This window comes from Gallinula chloropus, assembly GCF_964237585.1.
Source record: "Gallinula chloropus genome assembly, chromosome: 9".
Classification (NCBI taxonomy): Eukaryota; Metazoa; Chordata; class Aves; order Gruiformes; family Rallidae; genus Gallinula; species Gallinula chloropus.
This window is the reverse complement of record NC_140094.1, coordinates 9,496,893-9,517,854: the sequence shown is the minus strand read 5'-3', so window position 1 is coordinate 9,517,854 and position 20,962 is coordinate 9,496,893. Positions and strand designations below refer to the sequence as shown.

The 20,962-nt window shown below is 47.3% G+C and overlaps 1 protein-coding gene and 1 long non-coding RNA gene across 2 annotated transcripts; one reads left to right on the top strand and one right to left on the bottom strand.

The window, feature by feature from the left end:
- Positions 1-292: 292 nt before the first annotated feature.
- Positions 293-16,780, top strand: FSD2 (fibronectin type III and SPRY domain containing 2; the record flags this gene model as incomplete). Its single annotated transcript, XM_084268365.1, has 12 exons — positions 293-1,036; positions 1,117-1,212; positions 2,221-2,454; positions 3,686-3,708; positions 4,695-4,816; positions 5,861-6,016; positions 7,018-7,152; positions 7,983-8,136; positions 8,522-8,655; positions 10,584-10,716; positions 13,549-13,725; positions 15,984-16,780. The coding sequence occupies 12 exons, from the start codon at positions 293-295 to the stop codon at positions 16,234-16,236; spliced, it is 2,361 nt and encodes a 786-aa protein (XP_084124491.1). The 3' UTR covers positions 16,237-16,780.
- A 423-nt stretch (positions 16,781-17,203) lies between these two features.
- Positions 17,204-20,511, bottom strand: LOC311194974. Its single transcript, XR_014617473.1, has 5 exons — positions 20,487-20,511; positions 20,066-20,171; positions 19,142-19,211; positions 17,670-17,986; positions 17,204-17,495 (listed from the first exon to the last, which is right to left on the bottom strand). It is a non-coding gene; the product is annotated as an uncharacterized lncRNA (long non-coding RNA).
- Between the last annotated feature and the right edge of the window lie 451 nt (positions 20,512-20,962).

Sequence of the window (20,962 nt, the reverse complement as noted above, 5' to 3'; positions counted from 1 at the left end):
TCAGACATCAGCTGAGCCACTCAGAAAACACAGCCTGCACAGCAGAGGCAGCTCCCTGCTGTGCTTTACACAAAGGTGGGAAAAAACAACCTTTCCTTGGCTTCACCTCAGCAGTATTGCTCTTTCCCATGCCTACTTCTAGGCCCTGAGCAGTTCTCAGCCAAACCTATACCATCTATACATTTTTAATCAAGAAAACATCATGTTTGATATCTATGTATGTAGCTAAGGATCTTTCTTACCATTTACAGGTTTGAGACTCATCATCTCAAAAGCCTCACTGAGGACACCAATGTCATCCAGATCTGGCAGTGCAGGAAAGTATGAAACTAGTGACCAGTTGCTCAGTCATTCAGCTTCCCCACCAGTCCCAGAGTCTAATGAAACTGAGGCTGAAGGCTTGATATTTTATCACATGGATCTTTATGGATCAAAGGAGAGGTTTGAGATCTTTCCTGAAGAGCCATCTGGTCAAGGAGACAGATCTCTGGGGGATACCAGAAGGGAATCTACATTGAGTAGCAAAAAATCTCAACGCTCACGAGAAGCTGGATATGATTTGGAAAAGGAGGTTGCCGAGTTGGCTAAGATGTATGGACTTGATGAGGATAGAGAAAAAGAGCTTGAGCTTCTTGGAGGACATCTGGAGATGGTGGAGAGCAGATGGTCGCCTGCTCACACAGAAAAAGCAGGATCCCAGAGCTCTGTATGTAATGCATCAAAAAGCAGCTCCCCGGTGAAGGAGCGGAGGCAGAGCACAAAGCAGCAGGGACTTTCTGTCGAGGCCGCTCGAGATGAGGACCAGAGCAAAGCCAGAGCAGACGACGAGGCTGAGCGCCACACATGGTCCAGAGAGGAGCTCAGCAGTGGTGGCATCTCGGATGACTGGAGCAGTCAGGCTGTCAGTGAGGAGGAGGAAGCAGCAGATGTTTTTTGCTCTACCTGCAAGATCCCAATCCGAGCTTTTGACAAACTGTTTGGTGAACACAAGGAGCACGAGGTGGCTCAGCTCCCCAGTGCTGTGGACAGCGAAAAGGTAAGAGTAATACAAGTGTCCCATGGTGCCTCAAAACCAGTGTTCAGACATACTAAGAATCACACTGGGTATTTTTGTAGGAGGAGATTCATAAAAATATGTGCAAGTTGGAAGAGCAAATTGCTCAGATGGAAAACTTTGCCAGTCACCTGGAGGAAATCTTCATCACCGTAGAGGTAAGGCATTTTTTCTTAGGCTAACTTTGTGGTACTGGGGTGAGAACAGTCATAGGCTTCAGGTGTTAATTAGCTAATTATGGTAACAGAGCAGAGTTATCTTGGAGTTCCCCTAGACTGAGGTACTCAGGAAAATTCATCCTAATGAATTTTTTAAGTGGGATAGTAAAACCATTTGCAGTGACATTCACATTCAGCAATAAAGTGACCACCACTCAGGTTATCTTAGTTTTAAACGACCAAAGACCTGTAATCTTAACTAGTCCATCCAACCTGAATGTCTGGTTTCATTCACAGAAGTGCCAGATACGGGCAAACCCTTGGACCAGCTGCACCAAGCTACAGCACTTCAAGGGTTGTGCTCCTGCTTGCTTGATGTCGGCTTGGTCGTGGGGAAAAGGGCCCAGCTGGCAGCAAGTCAAACTGAAGCAGTAACTCAGAACACCTACTGTCTTTTCTCTGCTGCATGTGGCACGGAAGGACAGGGCATGGGTGCCTGAGCGGTGGTCAGCTGGCAATAAAGTGTTGCCTGCTCCTCGTATCTTCCTTCCTAACACTTTCTCCAGCAATGAGTGAGGATACCAGTGTTAGCTGCTGAGCTCTCCCAGCATGAATCCATGGATCCTCCTGGGTTGCCATGGTTTCTCTCATGGAAGGATGGGCTTGACTGTGTTGGTGGAAACACTTGTGAGATTATGGCTAAGATATATCCCTAGTTGTACTCCCTAGGCTTAGGTTGGAGACGGTTGACTTGCAGAATTGTTTTTATTATAATTTCTGATGCTCTTACTATGCCTGGAACCAAATCCAACACTCTCTTGTGCCTCAGTGGGGGTGAATACTTAGAATAAACCCCTATAAAATGCAAATTAGTTAAATTACAGCTTCTGTGGACTGGCATTGCCTCCCTGGCAAGGAGAATTTTAGGCAGACTAGAGTAAGATTTTTCTCTTGCTGAGCTATAGATCAGGCTGGACACCAAGGAGAAAACACCCAAATGCCTTGCAGGAAAACTTTGGGAGGCAGGAGCAGAACTTTGAGGTGCATTACAACGATGCAGTGCAAGTGCTTGCTCAGAAGTATGAAGAACAGTTGGAAGCACTGGGGGAGGAGAAGAGACAGAAGCTGGAAGCTTTATATGAGCAACTGGTCAGCTGTGGGAAAGATCTGGACGCCTGCAAGGAGCTAACAGACACAACACAGGAGCTTTGCCTGGAAAACGACAAAGCCAATTTTATGAAGGTAAAGAGCATCAACTGGCAAGGACCCTTTTAAATGCTCTTTGCTGTTTGTAAATAGGCTCCAGATGGCAAGTCCCAGCATTTCTAGAGAGCATTTGGGGCGCTTGGTCCATGGTGCTGCTGCTCTTCCAGGTGCTTGGCATATTGGCATTGACTTAGTGGGGCAACAAAGTGGGGCCAAAATGGAGAAGCAGCAGCAGAAGTTTGTAACTCAGATGCCTAATGATTTATGAGTCTCACTGGGGTTCAGAGAGATGATATCTCTCTAAAAAGCTTATCTCAAGAAACCCTGGAAGCACTTAGTGTGCATTGCCTCGTGGAAGCTCAGCTCTCTAGCTCTATTCTGGGCACACAGCAGGCAGACTGATCCAAACACTTTCTTTTTCTTGCTCATTTTGTTGGAAACTTCAGCTGAACAGGAGGCTCCAAACTAAATACATCAGGAGCTCCTGCAAAGTGATGGATGAATCCCACTGCTGAGGAGGTGTCGAGAAGTTGTTTTTTTTTTTTTAGCAAGTAGAAAAATAATTGGAAAAAAAGAATTTTTACCACTGATGAGTGATTGCTCTAATCTGAGCCATTCTGTGACTCAGGTGGGTGGGAGCATTTCTGAACCGGACAGTACACAAATCTAACACCTCCAGTCTGTTTCCACAGTTGGTTCAGCTTGCTGTGTCACTACAACCTGCTGAGTTCTTTGCATGAGCTGACTTTTCCTGTTCCTCTGCATCTCTGGAATAACTCTTATTTTCTCCTTAGCTCATAAAGAGTTTCACATAACCCCGGGAATCATTATTCACCAAAAAGTGAATAGCTCTTGGTCATGAGCTCTCAGCTGCTTAGGTTTCTCCAGGGACAGTATGTCTGTCTTCTGGTACTGTGCACTGCTCAGACTCCCCCCAGTGCAGATAATTTCACTAAGTTATTTTCCCCAGCTGTTGTTGGTTTTTGTTTGGGAAGGATTTGTTGGCACCTGAGAGAAAATACAGTTTAGAGTCTAGGTGGGTAAACATTGGTCACTGCCTGATACTGCACATTATCTTACTGTAAGTTCAGCCAAAATCTGTCCATTTGAATGGACATTTGTTCTTAGAGCTGGGTCAGAGCCACTTAGTTCACTCTAAGGGCTGCATTTGGGACAATATGTGTATGACAGGTCAACAGCATGATGTAGACTAAGGCAAGAAATTGGTCTTTTCTGTCTTTAACACTCTGTCTCTTTCTTTCTACAGGCAGCAGTAACCATGGTTGACAGGTAGTATCACAGTCTGGGGTTTTGTGTTACATTCCTTCTGCCCATTGGGTCTGTTATTGGAGGCACTTGCATGTTCTGTACTCTGTTCAGGCACACAAATGTTATCTCAGCTACTAGAGCTATTGAAGTCTACTATTTCTGGTACTAACTGCAGCAGAAAAAGGTTCTCTGAGAAGTTTAACACTCAGAACTAGTTTTGAGCCAATCTTAAAAATCACAGAGGGAGAGTTAGAGCTTGAATAAATCACTGTTTTCAGTTTAGTCATAAGGAAGTAATTTCAGTGACTGAGAATCAGTATTGCTAAATATCTTCAAAGAAATGCTGTGGATACAAATCTGCCTAAAACTGAGCTCCCTAAATAGATTAGTGACAGACTTATTTGTGCATTAGTATGGAGGGGTAGAAAGGCAAGCTGTGGAAACTCAAAACAGATGCTGAAAGAGCTTGGAGCAGTTGGAAGAACTCTTAAGGCATGCTAAATCAACTGAAAAAAATATACATTTAAATTGACTGTCATAATTTATGAAAACAAAGAGAAAAGATGCCCCTTTGTTTCAGATTTACAACAGCTAGAACCACGAGGTCCCAAATTACTAGTAGTGTCATACATTCTAAAAAAGGGAAGTCTAAAAAAAAGAGCTAATAGCTTTCTTTCCAGAGAGGGGTGCTGGGGAAAGCTCACTCACCTGCTCAGTCGTGCAGAGTGTGGCAGCCAGCAAGCTGCATGAGGGGGCACATGAAGTGTGGTCCCTCAGTCCCATCAGCATCTAGCTCTGTCTGGCATCTCGGAGTGTGGGTCTGAAGTGTGGCTGCCTATCTCCAAGCAGAGGTCATGGGGAGGCTGAGCTTTGTACAACTAGGAAGAATTTTAGAGTTTGATGTTCTTTTCCTCTCACCATTAGGTATCATAGAAAAGTATGTACTAGAAGAGTATCTCCAATACTATAGCACTTCAAATTAGATTATTTTTCCCCCTCAATTACAGGCTAGAAGAATTCTTAAAGAAAAAAGTAGATTTAGAGCTTTCAACACTGCCAGACTTTGAAGAGCGGGCCATAGATTTCTCTGAAGTTGAAAAACTAATGAACTCCATTAATACTATTCCAGGTACTCTTCTTATCTGATCATTTTTTCACACCTATTTATATTTAATTAAGGAAATATATTAAACAGAAGTCCATTACATAGTTTAAAGGAGAACTGCAAAGGCAGAGTTAGCTTCTCCCTTGTTTTCCCTCTAGAAACTTTTGTTTCTCTACATATAGAGCCACTGGCAGCTATTTTTGGTTTTCTTTTTTCCTTTGCTTTTGGGTAGAAAATTGCCAGATCTGCCAAGTTTGGTATTCCCTGCTTTTGCTGATGACTTCCTAGCAGACTCACAGAGACTCCCCACTTCTGTTGAGGGGTCAGGTATACTTAATTGGTGATAATTTGTCTTACCTTTTAGTTGCTTAAACAAAGTCGAAGGACACCTGACTGCTTTGAACAACCTGCACAGCTTCTCTTGATAGCCAGATTTCAGCGGCCTGTTCCTCTGCTATTTAGCAAACATTTTTCCTGTTATCCACAGGAAACAGAACAAAACACAAACACATTTCTAATAATGAGAGACAAAAATAGGAATGATTTAAAATCTTTTCTGGCATATCACAAATGGTCAGAAAGAACAACATGCATTTTTTAATGCCCATACATTATGTTTTCTTAAACTAAAATAGCTTTTGCTACTTGTTTGCTTGTGCTGCTGACCCCACGCTGGACAGCTTTTTACCTCACATTTCCTCCAGACACTCCTCAGCACTTGGGCTGGTCAACAGGAGTGCAGTGTGTGTCAGATTTGGCTGCTGCAGGGGAACAGCAGCCCTCAGAGAGAAGGGGGGGTCAAGTTTACAGAGAAAGGTCAGGCTGAGTCTTACGTATTTCATTGTTCTGATTTTGATTTGAAGCAAGACTAGTTCATACACTGGTTAATTGATTATTATCTGTAACTATTTACAGTTTCAGCGCCTAACTTTTCTCCCTGTGGGAGGAATATGATTCTATCCAATGCCCATGCTTCATGTAAACACCTTTGTGAGAGGCAAGGCGTTTGCCTGTGAAGAACATACCATGCTTATACATTCAAAAACTGACCTGTTTTCCCCTCTGTAGCCCCATGTGCCCCTGTGATCAATCCCCAGGCCCCCAATGCAGCGACTGGCACCTCACTGAGAGTTTGTTGGGGCCTCTTCTCGGATGACACTGTTGAGTGCTACCAACTGTGCTACAAACCAGTGAGCAACGAGAGGTACAGCGATGAACAAGCTGGTAAGGAGGCCTGGACCCAAGGGGAGACCTCGGTCTCCCACTGGCAAAGCCAGCTAGGTACAAAGTACCTCTGGAATTGCTGTGTGCACTCTCTCCACCACCAAAATTGTCATATCTGCTGCCACATTTCCTGCCTCTAGCTTTGTCACTGTTCCCCTGCCAGGTCTGCCAAGCTGCTGACAGGACCTGTCACAGGAGTAAAGGCATGATGGGCCAGCAGCTGGGATAGCAGGAGTGGGAAGGGGACAGTGACTGGAGTCAGGTCTCCACAGTAGCATTTCCTTTCCTGGGGGTGGGCACTGCCTTAGGCACACGTGTTGCATCCACTGCAAGGCACAGTATTTTTAGAGAGCAAATCATGGTGTTATCGGCACACCCACTGAAACCCCTGCAGTCCTCTTACAGTTTATCCCAGTGCTAAAAATAGGCTGTAACTCCCCATCATCCACATGCACAAAAAAAGAACCACAGAACCATCCTAAAATGTCCCAGCCTTGTGACAAAACTGCCTTTGCTAATAATATTCTTGCAGAACCTTTTTACTGAAAACACCCAGGCACTTCTCCCAGCAAAACTGGAAGCCAGTAGAGCCAAATGACCAGTTCAGGATGGAAAGCAGGACTTGTCCAGAATTTATAAGATGAGAAATGAGTAGTGAGTAATTTCAGCTCTTGTCCCACTGCTGAGATGAGCTGGCCAGGCAGCATCCCCATTCAGTGACAGGTGGGAGACCTTTCTTTAGGGTGGGTTTGTGGTTTGCTTTTGTATTTCTTCCTGAGTGGTGCAGCTCCTTCAGAAGCTGATGCATTATCTGATTTATGTCTTCTTAGAGGAAGGCATGGTGAAAGAGTCAGATAACTAATCAAAGAGTATGGAGCACAAGGAGCTATCTTGAACTCAGCACACAAAACAATGCACCTCAACTCCATTATTGGAGGCAGCTTTGGGTAAGGGTGGGTAACTGTAAAGGCACTGCAAATGCTTTGTTGTTTTCATTTCAGAGCATACACTGAAAGTCAAAGAAACATACTGCACCATTACTAATCTGCTGCCGAATACACAGTATGAATTTTGGGTCAGTGCTTTAAATGCCTCTGGTATCAGTCCACCCAGTGAAAGAGCAGTTTATGTAACAGGTAAAATATTTTATTCATACGACTGTGTGACCTTCATGCTGAAATTCAGTCATCTCTGAATTTTATGCCACTAATGCTTTCTGGGTGCTTTGTTTCTTCTGATGTAAGTCTACTGACTGCAGGGGAATTTCCTACTTTTATTTGGAGAGCCTATCAGGCCAATTGTTCCTGGTTTAAGAGCTGAAGAAACAAAAGCACAGAGGCAAAATGACTTGTTTAAATGAAAGCACGTACAAGTGCTGGGAATAAGGCTTAAGACTCACGGTGCTGCCAGGTGGATGCCAGTCCTCCTTTTACTGTCCAGTATATATTTTGTGGACTCACCTGCTATGCTGCTTTTTGTATCTGCAGTTCAGTCAAGCACAGTTTGATTAGTGTGGCTTGTCTTCAGTTCTTCCCAATAGCTGAACCACAAGAAGATTAATTGCAGACCCTGGTTCTCTGTTGTGAAATCCTGACATCAAAGTGAGCAAATCAGAGTGTGATCTTTAAGCAATCATTCCAGATGTCTTTGACATCTTGGAGCAGAGAAGAGATGCATCTTTATGACAAAGATAAAACCAATGATAGAAAGAAAACAGATGTGTAATCAGTCTCTATCTATGTTACTTCTCTGATTAACTCTCTTGGGACTTTTATAGTTCAAATTAAGTCTTTGAATCGTACTGTTAATCGCCCTGCCTGCTGTTTATTATCCACTGGGGAAGCAGGTTTCTTTAACTATGTAGTATTACTAAACACCTCTGTATTATGTTGTAAGCCTTCAAAGCATGTTTGTTGCAAACATCTTCAGGCAACAGCTCAGAATTGTTCTTTTGCCTACGTTTCAGCTCCTTCACCACCCACCATAAAAAGTAAAAAGATCCAAAGCTGTGAAAGTGCAGCACTAGTGTGCTGGGAATCCAGAGACATCAACCCTGTTGATTCCTACCTGGTTGAATTGTCCAAGCTCCCAGATGAAGAAAACGGCGACGTTGTTACCGAGTGAGTCACTGTTCTGTCGAGTCCCTGACCTGTAGAGGCAAAACTATTTCATGTCACATGGCATCAGCAGGGCTAAGAAAGGACCCACAAACCTCTGGTGAAATCACCTTTGTTAACATTTCTGTTAGTGGAATTAACTGTGTAAATTGTAATCACAAATGACTATGCAGGGTATGGGAAAAGGGCAGAAGCAAATGTAAAAAGCTGCATAGCCTGTCCCAGACTATCTGTTACCCCCACTACTGACAACCAACTACAAGGTAAAGTGTTGTTGATGGGTTACAAAAGAAACCGATGTAATTTCTTCTTTGTGTTCAGAATAATAATCTGAAATGCATACCTTTGCTCTCTACCCTGTCATTTTCCATGGATTTATTTCCTGCAGATCTATTGTTGGGATTCCTAACTGTGAAGTCCTAGTTCATCTGCAGCCAAGACAAAGCTATCGCATCTGTGTTAGAGCTCTAAACCTGGGTGGTTCCAGTGAAAGAAGTGAACCTGTCCTGTTACACACCACAGGTACTGTGCAGCTCAGAACAACTCCAGCAGCCTATTATGGCATCTATTATCTCAACAGAAAGATTCCTGCTGATTTCAATGGCCTCTGGATCAGGTCCTAATCTCTTACATCTAATTACACACCTGGTAACCTTTTAGGAATGAAAAAACCCACTTTTTGTAACAATAAGTGCATTGCTTTCGCTCTGTAATTCAAAATTATTTCTGTCCAGTACATTTGATACTTGAAAGTTACTAATTTCTATGCATTTTAAAAGACTCGATCAACCCAACACCCCCAGATGTTGCCAGCTTGCCAAGTACCAGCATATCACTGTGGAAAGTTGTAGTGTGATTTTACTTTACTTCAGAGATTACCTTGTAATGCTGCTGCTGCTGCAAAGTATGGCTGAGACAGTCAGCACTTTCCAGAGTCATTTGGATAGGTAAAATATTCCTGTGTATGTATTAGAACATCTCCAGCAAAGCTGGGGAAGCTCTGATGGCTGGTTTCCCTTATTCACGAGGAAAGAGGCAGCCTAACTTTCAGCTGGAAGCTTTGCTTTTGGTAACTGGCAAAGAATTATCATCTCTGCTCTCAGTGCACACTGGGCAAGGATTTACCTTCTCCCTCAAAGGGAAGTTGGAAGCCCTCTCCCTTCCCAACCATCTAATCAAAGTTCATTTTAATGATTTATAGCTAGACACCTGTTTTCATCTTCACCACAGCTGTAATGATACTGCAGCTTCATTGGGGTGTCTCAAACCTCCCACATCACTCATGGCTGCATTCACACCATACCTGTGTCTCTTCTGCAGTTACCTTCTTTGAGAGATTGGCAAATTGTGCTTGCTCAGCAAGCTGACCACACAGCCATTAATCTGCAAAAGCTTCCATTTCAGTAAGAAAACTGTCTGCTTCCCAGACACCATATTAAAAAACAAAAAGAAAGTCATTCTTAAATCCCTGGAGAGGAAGGTTGTCACTGCCTTACTGTTGTTTGTGTGTATTTCAACTACTTAAACTCAGTATTTGAAATTGCCAATCCTGCTTGCACAGCATGTGTTTGTTTTCAGCAGCACATGCCTGTAATTGCCCTGTCATTGTTTGTGTTGTATTTGCATTGAAGTAACTTGCAGTTTGATTATAATGATTTCATTTGGAGAGATTTATCTTCTCTGAGCCTACATTATGCAAACAGCTGATGCAAATTGATCTGTCAGCTGCAAGTGCTTACCTCCAACTCTGGCAATGACCTTTGATTCTTACTTGCTGGGGTGGATACACCCCAAACAGCAAACTACAAACAGCAGCTGTGAGGCACGTGGCTGCTTGTCAGAGTGCAGTGTGCCAGACCTGCTTTGTGAAGGCTCTGAGGGGAGGAAGGCAGAAGGGCTTGTACCCTGGGATGGCTTTGCTGGCTTACCTCTCTGAGGGCTGATCTGATGAGGAGGTGCTGAAGCATGAGGGACGCTGCACATGGCATCTTTGTAGAGGTTCTTTCTCTTCAGACTGTGCCTGGCATTGATGTGGAGGAGTGGGGACATGGAGAGGCCTTTCAGCCCCTCTTCTCCTTTCAGTGGTTAAATACAGATCCGCTCAGCTCTGAGGAAGATGACTTGAAACCAGACAGTCCGTTGCAGAGAGGACCCCTCATCTGTGAATAGCTACTTCCTGTGCAATGCTGGGCGTCGAGCCCTGGCTGGGTTCAAAACCAGGTTAAAGCCCCTGTTCTGCTTTTCCCAGCACTGTAACTAAAGAGTGTTAAGCTGTAAAACACCCACTTATTTGAAAAATTCCAAATGGACAACCTTGTCCTCTGGATGTCAGCCACAGAGTCCTTCCAGAGCACTGATTACTCTTTTTGTAAGCCCAAACATCTCACCACACCCTTGCTGCAAACCCTAATGCCATAAAGAGTTACTGGAGTTATCCTCTTCTCTTATAGGTACCTACTTCTACCTTAATGAGGACACAGCCCATCCTTTACTGGCGATTCTGGATGATGGGTTTACAATCGCATGCGATGAACTGGAAAACCCAGAGTGTGATCTGCCCGTCTATGATAACAGCTTTACAAGGTATTTCAGTTGCAACTAATGCATGTGGTTTGTGCTGCTTTGCCCATGACACACCCCTAGCTTGAATTTAAATCTACTGAAAAGGTTTGCTGCTCTCCCCACTTTCAGGCCAAGCACCAAACAAGAACACTTCCTGACTGTGTATGTGTGTGTATAACGTATAGTGGGGTTTTGTGCAATGGTAACCATCTTCATTTGTCCTTTAAAAATATGGATTACTCATCTTTTAGAAAAGCAGATTTCTTTTGAGGTATCTTAGGAGCCCAACTTAAAATAACTATTCTGTTTGAAATGGTAGACTTTCCCCATAGTTCCTTGGAGAGTAGCCATCTGTACCTCTATCCAAGCCTCACAGTTCCACAGGGGTATCATTCCTGAGCACTGTTACTGAACTTCCTGTGGCTTTCTGCTCTTTTCTGGGAGCATCTAAGGTGTCTAATACACATTATCTAGAACATCTCCCTGTGCATGATGTATGCACCAGTTTCTATAAAATTCCAAAACTTTCTTCCTATTTAAATCTCTAGACTTTCATCCCCCTCCCCCACAAAGAGAAAAATGTCACAAGAAAAAAATTAATCCAACCCTTTATAATATTAATACAGCACTAGTTCAAAGCAGAGTTGGTCTGTTTGGATTGTTGTTAGGTTTTGGGTTTTTTAATAGCTGTTAGGAAGTGTCTAATGGGGCTTGCAGCAGCTCTCATTGATTTTGTGAGTTTAAATCTATCTAGCTGCTCTTTGGAACTTAAGCATCCCTGGTAAGTCAATGCAAGTTCGTTAAGGAATTACAGATACAGCCAGCCACCATTAGGTAAGAGCCTTCTTATATATGTTAGGCACCTTAAGCTAAATTCAAACAGGTGTTTAAGTACCAAAGGAAATGCTAAGGAAAGGAGGGATTCTGAATACCTGCCTCATGCTGAAAGACCTAGCTGATACTATTTGGTCCTATGGATTTTCCTTTCAAAACAGAACTAGGCCCTTTTCCATTGAAATGAGAGACTTAGCTCACCGAAGCACGTGTTTCCAGACAGAACCACAGAAACACCTAACCAGGACAGGCTTCTGCAGACACAGAATAATACAGGCCTGCAACGTAGTCCCTTCATGGAAATACAATGCTACTAGATGGCTCAGTAGGCAATAACCAGGAGATACAAGATTTTCTCCAATAAAGTCATCAAGATAAGCCTAAATGGGATTTCATCCCACCTCCACAGGGTGCTTTTATGTTTCACATAAACAGCCAGAGCTGGCACTCATCTCATTCTGAACTCTGAGGCTGTTTTTGATGCCACTGTGAACTCTCAGAAGCCTCTTTCATGCCATGATACTGTGGGGGAAAAAAAGAGAGAAAAAAAAACAACAAAGAAAAACACAAAGAGAAAAGAGAAAAGCAAAAAGCTCCTCAGCTGAAATGGCTACCACTCATACACAAGGAAATGACATCGCAGACTCTCCTTTCTGAAGTTTGTGATCTGTGAAAGACTAATATTTTTCCTAGCCTCAGCAGCGCTGGCAGTCTGCCTCAAGACTGCTTTGGTGGCTTTGTAGCTCTCATCACTATGGTAATACTTTGTTCACAGATGTTTACCCATCCATTTTGCATCATTCCTTTTCCTTCTCAAGCTGTAGCATCACAGCCTTTGAGTCCAGATTTCAGCAGCCTTCAAGCTATTTCCAAGACATCTACAGGCTCTTGTTATGAACTGTACACTCACTTTGAGGGATTGCTGCTGAGGTGGCACAGCCATAGCTGCAAGAGTACAGCTGTCTTGCTGTGCATGTCTGTCCTTACACATCAGGCCCTCCAGATGCCAACTACCTAGGAGCAGACAAGCTGTGTCTGCCAGTAACATCCTTTGCCTTTGTAATTTGCCACTTTAGATGACCCTACCACAGAAACATAGAAGCTGTTTGTGACTCCCCAGACAAAATTGAAGGTGTTTTGAAACCTGCAGTCCCCCATGGTGCAGTCATGACAGCTACTGTGCCATGTACTTTTCCTGAGGAAAAGCTGGGTAAGGTCTTACAGGATTCATGATGTCTTCTTAAATGGAGTTAGGGTGTTTGAGAGGCATTTGGCAGGGGTTGTTTCCCCAACTTTCTTGCTTCAGACAGACTTACCGTTTCAGAGCGTCCAGCTCCTTTGACTGTGAGACTGCCTGTAAATCAAGCTGAAGGGTCTCTCTCTGACATACTGTCTTCATCTCTTCTACACATCATTTTGAAGAGTCATCTTCTACATGAGTCCTATCATAGAGGCTAGGAATCAGAGTCTACTGTTAAAACTTTCCACGGCCCAGGTACCTAAACGTATTCCAAGCTCTCCTGCTGTGTTCAGTTCCTGCTGGTCCCCCCAAACACAGCATAGGCAGGTCTCCTCCTCCCCAGCTGCCCCAGGAGTTTCATGCTGTTACAGTGCTGATGGTTCCTGATGGTGAGTGACATTTAAAGCCCTGGGCAGTTTGGGAAGAAAATACAAAATCTGTAGGCTTTTTCCCCTGCTACACTGGGGTTCACCAGAGCACTTGCTTTTCTAGCAAGTGTTAACTTTCCCAGAAAATCCAGGTAGCACAGGATTCTCCCTATATCTGCAAGTGCCCAGGGCACTCACTGATACAAGATACACACAGGTAAGAACAGGTAAAGAAACCCACATGTTCTGTGTCAGGTCCTTGGCATGTGGACTCTGTTGCTACACCAAGGAGACAGCAAAAGTGGCCTTAGTTTATTGCTGTGTCATGTCCAGGTACATTATTTCTAAACATTGTAAAGAGCATTGCAGAGAGTCCCTGCCAAAGCATGTACTCCTGTCTGTCTCCCACAGGTGTATTGGGATCCTGGGCAGCTTGATCCCATTCCCAGGAAAACATTACTGGGAGGTGGAAGTCGAGGAAGATACAGAGTACAGGATTGGCGTGGCTTTCGAAAACACTCCGAGACATGGTTACCTGGGGGCAAACAACTCGTCCTGGTGCATGAGACATATCCTCACACCATCAAGGTAAGGGCTGTGGAGGCTACAGGCCATCTCCTACATGCACACCTGCAGGCAGAGCAGCACAAAGCTCCCACTTGCAGGGGGCAGCCAGAGATCAAAGCCCAGACCAAGCATTTAACCAGGAGCCTCTGACATTCCACTGCTGATAACTGTGAACTGGTGTTGGAAGGATACTGGAACCTTTAACCAAATCCTCCTGCTTAATGGCATCCTCACCTTGAAGTGCACAGTCCCAGGAACAAAGCTGAATAAAACCTGCATTACAGAAGTTAGCTGTAAAGGCCTTGGTATAGGTCACCAAAATTCCAGTAGGAAGACAGACAATAATAGATCCATGTAACCTAAAGACTGGCTAAACCCAGTTGTAGGCAACTGGTTTTGGTCTCTCCCTACCCATGGAAGTACCACACAGCCATGCCTGCCTGCAGAAATGCCAGCTCCCTTATACCACAGTCGAACCTGTTGGCTCTCCCCTAGACTGTTGTATTGGCATCATTGCCTTTGACTTCATGTGAGATTCAGTCACCCTGTGAAACATCCAGACACAAGAAAACAAGCACCATCCCAGCACCCCCAAGTTATCCCTGCTGCTCCTCAGAACAGCTCACTGCTCAGCCTGCAAGAGTTGCCAGGGTGTCGCTGGGTCCCCTTGAGCAAGGCACCTGGACACCACCAAACATAAGGGTGGCGTAGCACAGGCCCAAATCTGCCTGTCTGCTGCCTGCTGGTCGCAGGGAGAGGTTTTAGATGCAGCTCACTTGGCTGGAGCACACACTCCTCCCCAGGTGCCTGCTGCTCTCCCCAGCAGCTGGCCTGCTGCACTGCCAGAGTCCTCAGCAGTGCTGGCATCTGCCTCCCACGCAGCAAGAAATGCCGCCTAATGAGACCAAACCCACTAAAGCTAATGAGTCGCCCATACACTACAGGCAGGCTGATTTGATTTCCTTGCTATACTGAGCTAAGAGGTACACTGGGGTTTGTTCTCATTCTTCTGGAGCAATGAGCATGGACTTCAGAGAGGAAGGAGAGCTGGGCCATTGCTCAGTTTGAGTCACTGTCATACCCATTTCTGCAGGGAAACTTTCTCAGGTTTGAGTGGTGTGGGTGGAGGAGGTGGCTAGTGAAGAAGCTGGCCCTTATGAAATGCCAGATAACTCACTTCAGCTGAATAAATCTTCTACTTTCTGCTCAGAAAGGCACATTCCCATCAAAATCTCACTTTCTCAATTGCAGTATGCCACACTAGGGAGAGCTGAGTAACTGTCAAAGGACCTCAGCATTACTTGAACAGTGACTAGATAGGGAAGAAGAGGGCTGCCTTCATGACAAAGCTGCCTAAGTACAGAGGACCTTGCTTGCATCCAAAAATCTAGAGTCCAAGAATCACAATTAAAAGACCCCTATGAATCTGTGACATCACACCCTCAAGTAAATGTAGGCATGAAAACTGGAACTTCCCCATCAACACTGCCCTGGCTGAGCCAGGAAATCTAGTAAGAAAATCAGCCAGAAGTGTCATTTAGAGAGAGAGCTTTGACAAGTGATATCAAATAGTCGAGAACGCCTAGCCACACTGTGAGTCAGGCAGCCTCTACCCAAGGGGTTATGCTGCTGTGAAGGAAGGTGGGCATGAGCAGTTCCCATAGCTGACAGGGAAGAGGGCTTGGTACCACAGGCCCTCAGGGCAGCACAGCAGGGCCTGGAAGCACAGGACTGAGTCATCCTGCAAATGCTTCTTGGCGTGTGGACAGCTATCCAGGGCAATACCACGGGGACAAGCATTGTTCTGGGCAAGCCTAACAGCCCTAAGAGAGCACAGCTCCTTCATGGAGGAAGAGACAACTTCAGGCTATACCTACTGTCAAGAGGGCACCCCTCCGATGCACAGGACACCCACACTACCCTCTGGGACAGGGGAAAATAATGCAAAGTCCCATGGCATGCTCTGGCCTTGTCCACATTGAAGGGCGACCATCCATCCACTCACAGCCTCTGGGGTGTGAAGGGAGAGTCTCTTACACAGGCTGCAGGTCTAAGCACTGCAGGACTGGGCTGTGTCCAAGTGCTGAGCACAACATGCCCTGGCAAACAGCCATTCCTCAGCAAAGCAGATGGGACTGGAGCAGTAACCACAGGGCACGCAGCATCAGTGGGACTGTGAAGCAGGGAGCATTCCCTGAAGCATACCTGTTAGCACAAAGCCTTTCCCCTTGAGAGCAGCCAGGGTGTCCTCAGGTTCTTTGTCTATTTCTTGCCTACAGACACAAGTTTGAGTTCCTGCACAGTGGGATGACGCCAGACATCAGAATTACTATCCCTCCCAGAAGGATTGGCATCCTGCTGGACTATGAGAACTGCAGACTGTCATTTTTCAATGCAGATATTGCTCAGCACCTTTACACATTCAACTCACACTTCCAGCAGTATGTCCACCCCTGCTTTGCTTTGGAGACACCTGGCATCCTACAGATACATACTGGAATTGCAGTACCCCCGTGGACAGCCCTCCCATAACTGTGTTCTGCAGCTGCCACCCCTACACGTAACCTGCATTGAGTAATAAACTCTTCCAGAATTAACTATTCCATCACACTCCTGAAAAACCAGCTCTCTCCCAAGAAAAGAACAAAGCAGAAAACCATTATGGTCTCAAGACCCATCAGCATCCCAGAATTCTTCAGTTAGAAATGCATACCATCCTCTTCAGAGCTGACAGTGTCACCAAGCAGCAAGTGGTGGCGGCATCGCGGGGTTTCCCAGTACCCATCTGATGCCTAGGGAACCCCCCAGTTCCAGAGCAATAACATTAATTCCACTCTTCCATCTGCTGAAGAGCTAAAAATCCAAAGAAAAACCAAAATAGCAAAGGCACAATCAGTGTACAGCTGCTAGACAGCACTGGAAACACTCCAGCCATGAAGCTGATTTCACAATGAAGTGTTCTTGTCACCACGTGAAGTCTGTGACACAGGATAATCAAATGCTCCTCCCTTGTGTGTGAACTGTTAGCACCTACCCCACACTCTGGAATACCCAAGCATGCACTGCAAGTCTCAAACATTAAATGACATTTTTACAGAATGCCCATGTCTCTTTCATTCATACAGGGAAAAAAACAACCAAGGAACCAAGGCCTTGGGCAGTGCTTGATTGCCCCACAGAAAAATCTACTGTGTCATTTTTAGCTTGTTCTTCTTGGCCCCACTCACCTCCACCTGGGTGCATCCCCCCCATTCACAGATCTGCTCTCCCCCTCAGCACCAATGGCTTCTCACCCTGATGGAATGTCCTGGAAGCTTTGCATGTCCAGCGGGGCTGGCCCAGCCCTCAGCTGAAACGTCCTCACTGAGGCTTTGTTTCCAGACAGCAGTCAGACAGGCAAGGCACTGCCTGTCAAGCAGGCCTGTCTAGCTCTTAGCAGCCTCATTCGCCTATGTCAGAATACCTGAATTCAATCAAGACTCATTAACAGAGAGGCTTTTTCCATAGATTTATTGCAACTCTGGTTCAAGTTTCCATTCTAGGGGATATCTGGGAGCCAGCAGCAGTCTCTACAGTATACACTGTCCTTACACAAGAGGGAAAAACCAAAGCACACAGCTCCTCTGCTAGGGAACGAAGTGGTGAAATGGCACCACCCAAGTTGTTTTAACACATTTTTCTTTCTTCTTAAAAATGTATGCCTTGATTCAGGGTCCAACTTCCACCCGCTGGAACATACTAATTTACCTTTATCTGCCAAAACCTGACAGCCACACTCTTCAAGTAGGTATCTGAAAAAGACATAAAAGGATCAGAGCACAGGTATGAGGATGTCTGAACCTCCCAACAAAGCCTTTAACACAGAAAGACAGCTGCTGAACCCAACCATTCAGATGAAAGCCAGTGTTCTGTTATGTCCTACTGCTCCCCACCAACAGTTTCCATCTCAGGTGTTTAAGCCATACCTGTACCCTGGTGCCAGGATTAGCCGTTCACCCCAGATGGTACAAGAATCCAATCCAAACTTTTCAACTGGTGAATTGCCTTGGGAGATAAAAGTCACAACCCTCCCACAGGACTGCTGCAAAGACAGATTTTCTGAGCCAAGCACGAGGTACTCTGGTACCCAGAGTCCTGCTCCAAGGGTGTCAAACGGCTCCATCACTCCACTGTCACTTGATCAATGCAGGCCTCATGGCTGAGCATGGAGCAGCCTGCTGAGCAGAGTGTGATGGTCATCACCAGCCATGGTACAGAACAGCTATGGCAGCAACAGAATTATCTGAAAAAAAGAACAAAGAAGCAATAATTGGCCACTAGGTTAAGAACAATACAGGAAATGAGTTTGCATGCTTGCGTTTAAGAAAGGCTCTGTCAGCAATAACCCAGGCATTCCCTCCCTTAGAAATCCCAACCCTGCCATTAAATGTGTATACAGCAAAGGAAAAGGCATGAACTACCCCAATTGTTTAAAGCCAGCTGTCACCATGAGTTTCCTTTATGTAACCCCTTTATGAGGAATCCACCACCTCCACTGCACTCTATGGATCAGACCAGTACAGCACCCAGGCTGGAAGTCTACATCAACCACATCTTTCAGCACAGGTCTGCCAGCCAGGGACAAACACAGTACTTCTGTAAGACTGTGAGGCCAGACCCCGTACAGCACTAGAAGGTGTACCTGACAGGAAAAAGGGAGTCTCCTACTGAAGCTCAAGGGCATTAGCAGCATACCCCAGGGCGGACTTACCGCCAAGTGTATTGCCTCCATGTGGAATCTTGGGACTAGTGCTTGTCTCAGAGAACTGTACTGAGCTGTCAATCTGAGATCTATTCCTTTGCATTGACATGTGCTGCAGATGAGGCAAAACCAGTCTTCATCCCTGGCCTGTCTACAAGAATCACATGGAAGGACAGCAGCCAGTTATAAACAAGCTGTCCTTGTCTTTGACAGTGAGTTATGTGCTGCAAGATGCATTTTTCCTGGTACCTGCTGGCATGTATCTTGCTGTTCCTTCTCACTATGTGCATTTACTGGCAACAGCAAAATTCGTGTTCTGTGAAGGACAGAAGCTCATGCCTAAAGCTCTGGTGTCACAGATCTGGTACTGGCCACCTGAACCCCACAGGCTGCCCTGATTTGCAGCAGTGATCTGTGCAGCCCCACAGCAGAACTGCGGACAGATGGGACACCCCCAGCCATGCCTCACCCAGCTGTTAACTGCTGACCTTGCAAGGGCTGCCCAAAGGTGCAAAAAGGCTGGGCAAAAAGAAACATTTTTTCCAGTTCTCTTCTGTTCCCTCTCAATTTAAAGTATCAGTACACGCTGTTGCCACGGGAGGGCATCACACAAAGCCCATGCACATGGCCACCCTGCTTATGGGACTGGTTTGCACAAAGTCACAGCTAAACAGTTACAGTTCCCAAACTGGTTACCGTGACCCTTCTGCATGGCCAGCGTTCCTCCTCAGCCAGTCCTGGACCTGGAACAAAGGGACCTGCGGGCCTGTGAGCAAAAACATACAGGTGAGATGACAGCAAATTCAAACCGAACACCCCCACTATTTTCTCCAGAAACACCTTTTAGCTTGTTGCAAGTGCCATTCAAACCTTGTAGGTAGACGAAGTAGGTCCTGACTTTACCTCACAGGCAGGCCTTGTTCTTCCACCATTTAATTTAGGAGGATAGTATCAGTGGAGTCAGCATAATGTTACCGGCTCCACTTTCTTAGTCCTCCAGATGAATCTCTGTAAAACTCCTGGGAAGTCTGGGGAACTGACTGTGCCCTCCCAGGGGGGGCTGCGGAGCCTGACCACCCAGCCTGGAGGGCAAATCCCTATTCCTGCCTTCAAACGCGGCTTCATCTCTGTAACTGCCCAGCTGCTTCCAGCAGTAACCTGCATCGCTCATTCGCAATGCACGGCAGATGGGGCACGGGAAGGTGAGGCTCTGCTTCCCATCCGCGCAGCACGCAGCCTCCTCTGACTCACTGCACAGACACGCCGCGGACTCTCTGCTCGTTCTTCTCCCCATTCCATCTGCGCTGGCGCACTCAGCCGCCAGTACACACTGGGACCGGGCTATCCTGCCTCAGCCGATACCGTTTCCAAGCCGGCCCATGCGATCAGCTTGGCGCAGGCCAACAGCGCGGCCAGGAACGCTGCACAAAATGGCCGAGGGGCCGCGCTCTCTGCCAGGAGGGAGCTGTGGCACAGCTGGAGCTGAACAGACGCCCTCGTCTGCGGGCGCAGAGCTGTGGCTTGAGCGCAGCAGCCGAAAGGCTGAGGAGGGCAGGAGCAGGTCCCCAGCCCCGCTAAGCCCAGGCCCAGCGGAAGCCGCTGCTCTCGGGCGGCGCTTACCTGCCGCGCGGGGACAGGGCTGCAGGCAGCGGCGCCTCTCCGCAGGCCCCGGCCCGGCAGTGGCTGCGGGGGTTTCCACGCGAGATGCGCATGACGGCGGCAGATCCTGCGAGGCGATACACAGGCAGTGAGGACGGACACAGGCAGGAGGCAGCGCCAGGGAGGCCCGAACAGAGCGGGAGGCCGGGCCTTGCAGGAACCCGCTCTGGCGGGAAGACGCCGAGGCCTCCCCATGCCGGGACCCTACACCCTCCCCTCCCGCTTTCCTCCGCGTCCTCGCACCTCACCCCCCCACACCGGGCCGGTGCCGAGCTCCGCCGCTGCCACCGCTCTCCCGCTGCGGGCAGCGCGGTGGGGACGCTGCGACGGAGTAAGGGCCCAGGCACCCCCTGCCGCCATGGGGCACCCGCGCCCACCTCACCTCGTCCTGCCGCCGCCATTTCCTGCGGCCGTTGCCGAGTCCCCGCCCCACCGGGAGAGGCCGCCCAGCGCCGCTTCCTGCCCGGGCGCGGCGGGGGGCGGGCGGGCGCGCTCTGTGCTTGAACAAACGTGACCTTACGGCCTCCGCTGGTGCCGCCGTGGCCCGGTGCGCGCCGAGACGGCAGCCGCGGGCGGGGGGAGACGACTCGCGTTTTACCCCGGGTGGAGGGTTGGTCCCGGCGCGGCCCCCACCAGCCGCCGGCCACGCGTGGGGCGGGGGGAGCGCGGCGGCCGCCAGCCCTCCTGCCGCCTGTCCCGGGGGAGATGGCGGCTGCGGAGGCGCCCGGAGGTCGGCGGGAGCCGCCGAGGCTGCGCCCGCGTCGGAGGCGGCGGCCGGCTCGGGAAGGAATCGGCCAGACCTGAGGCCACCACGCCCCGTACCCTACCTGACCGCCGGCCGGGCGCTGGAAGGGCCTT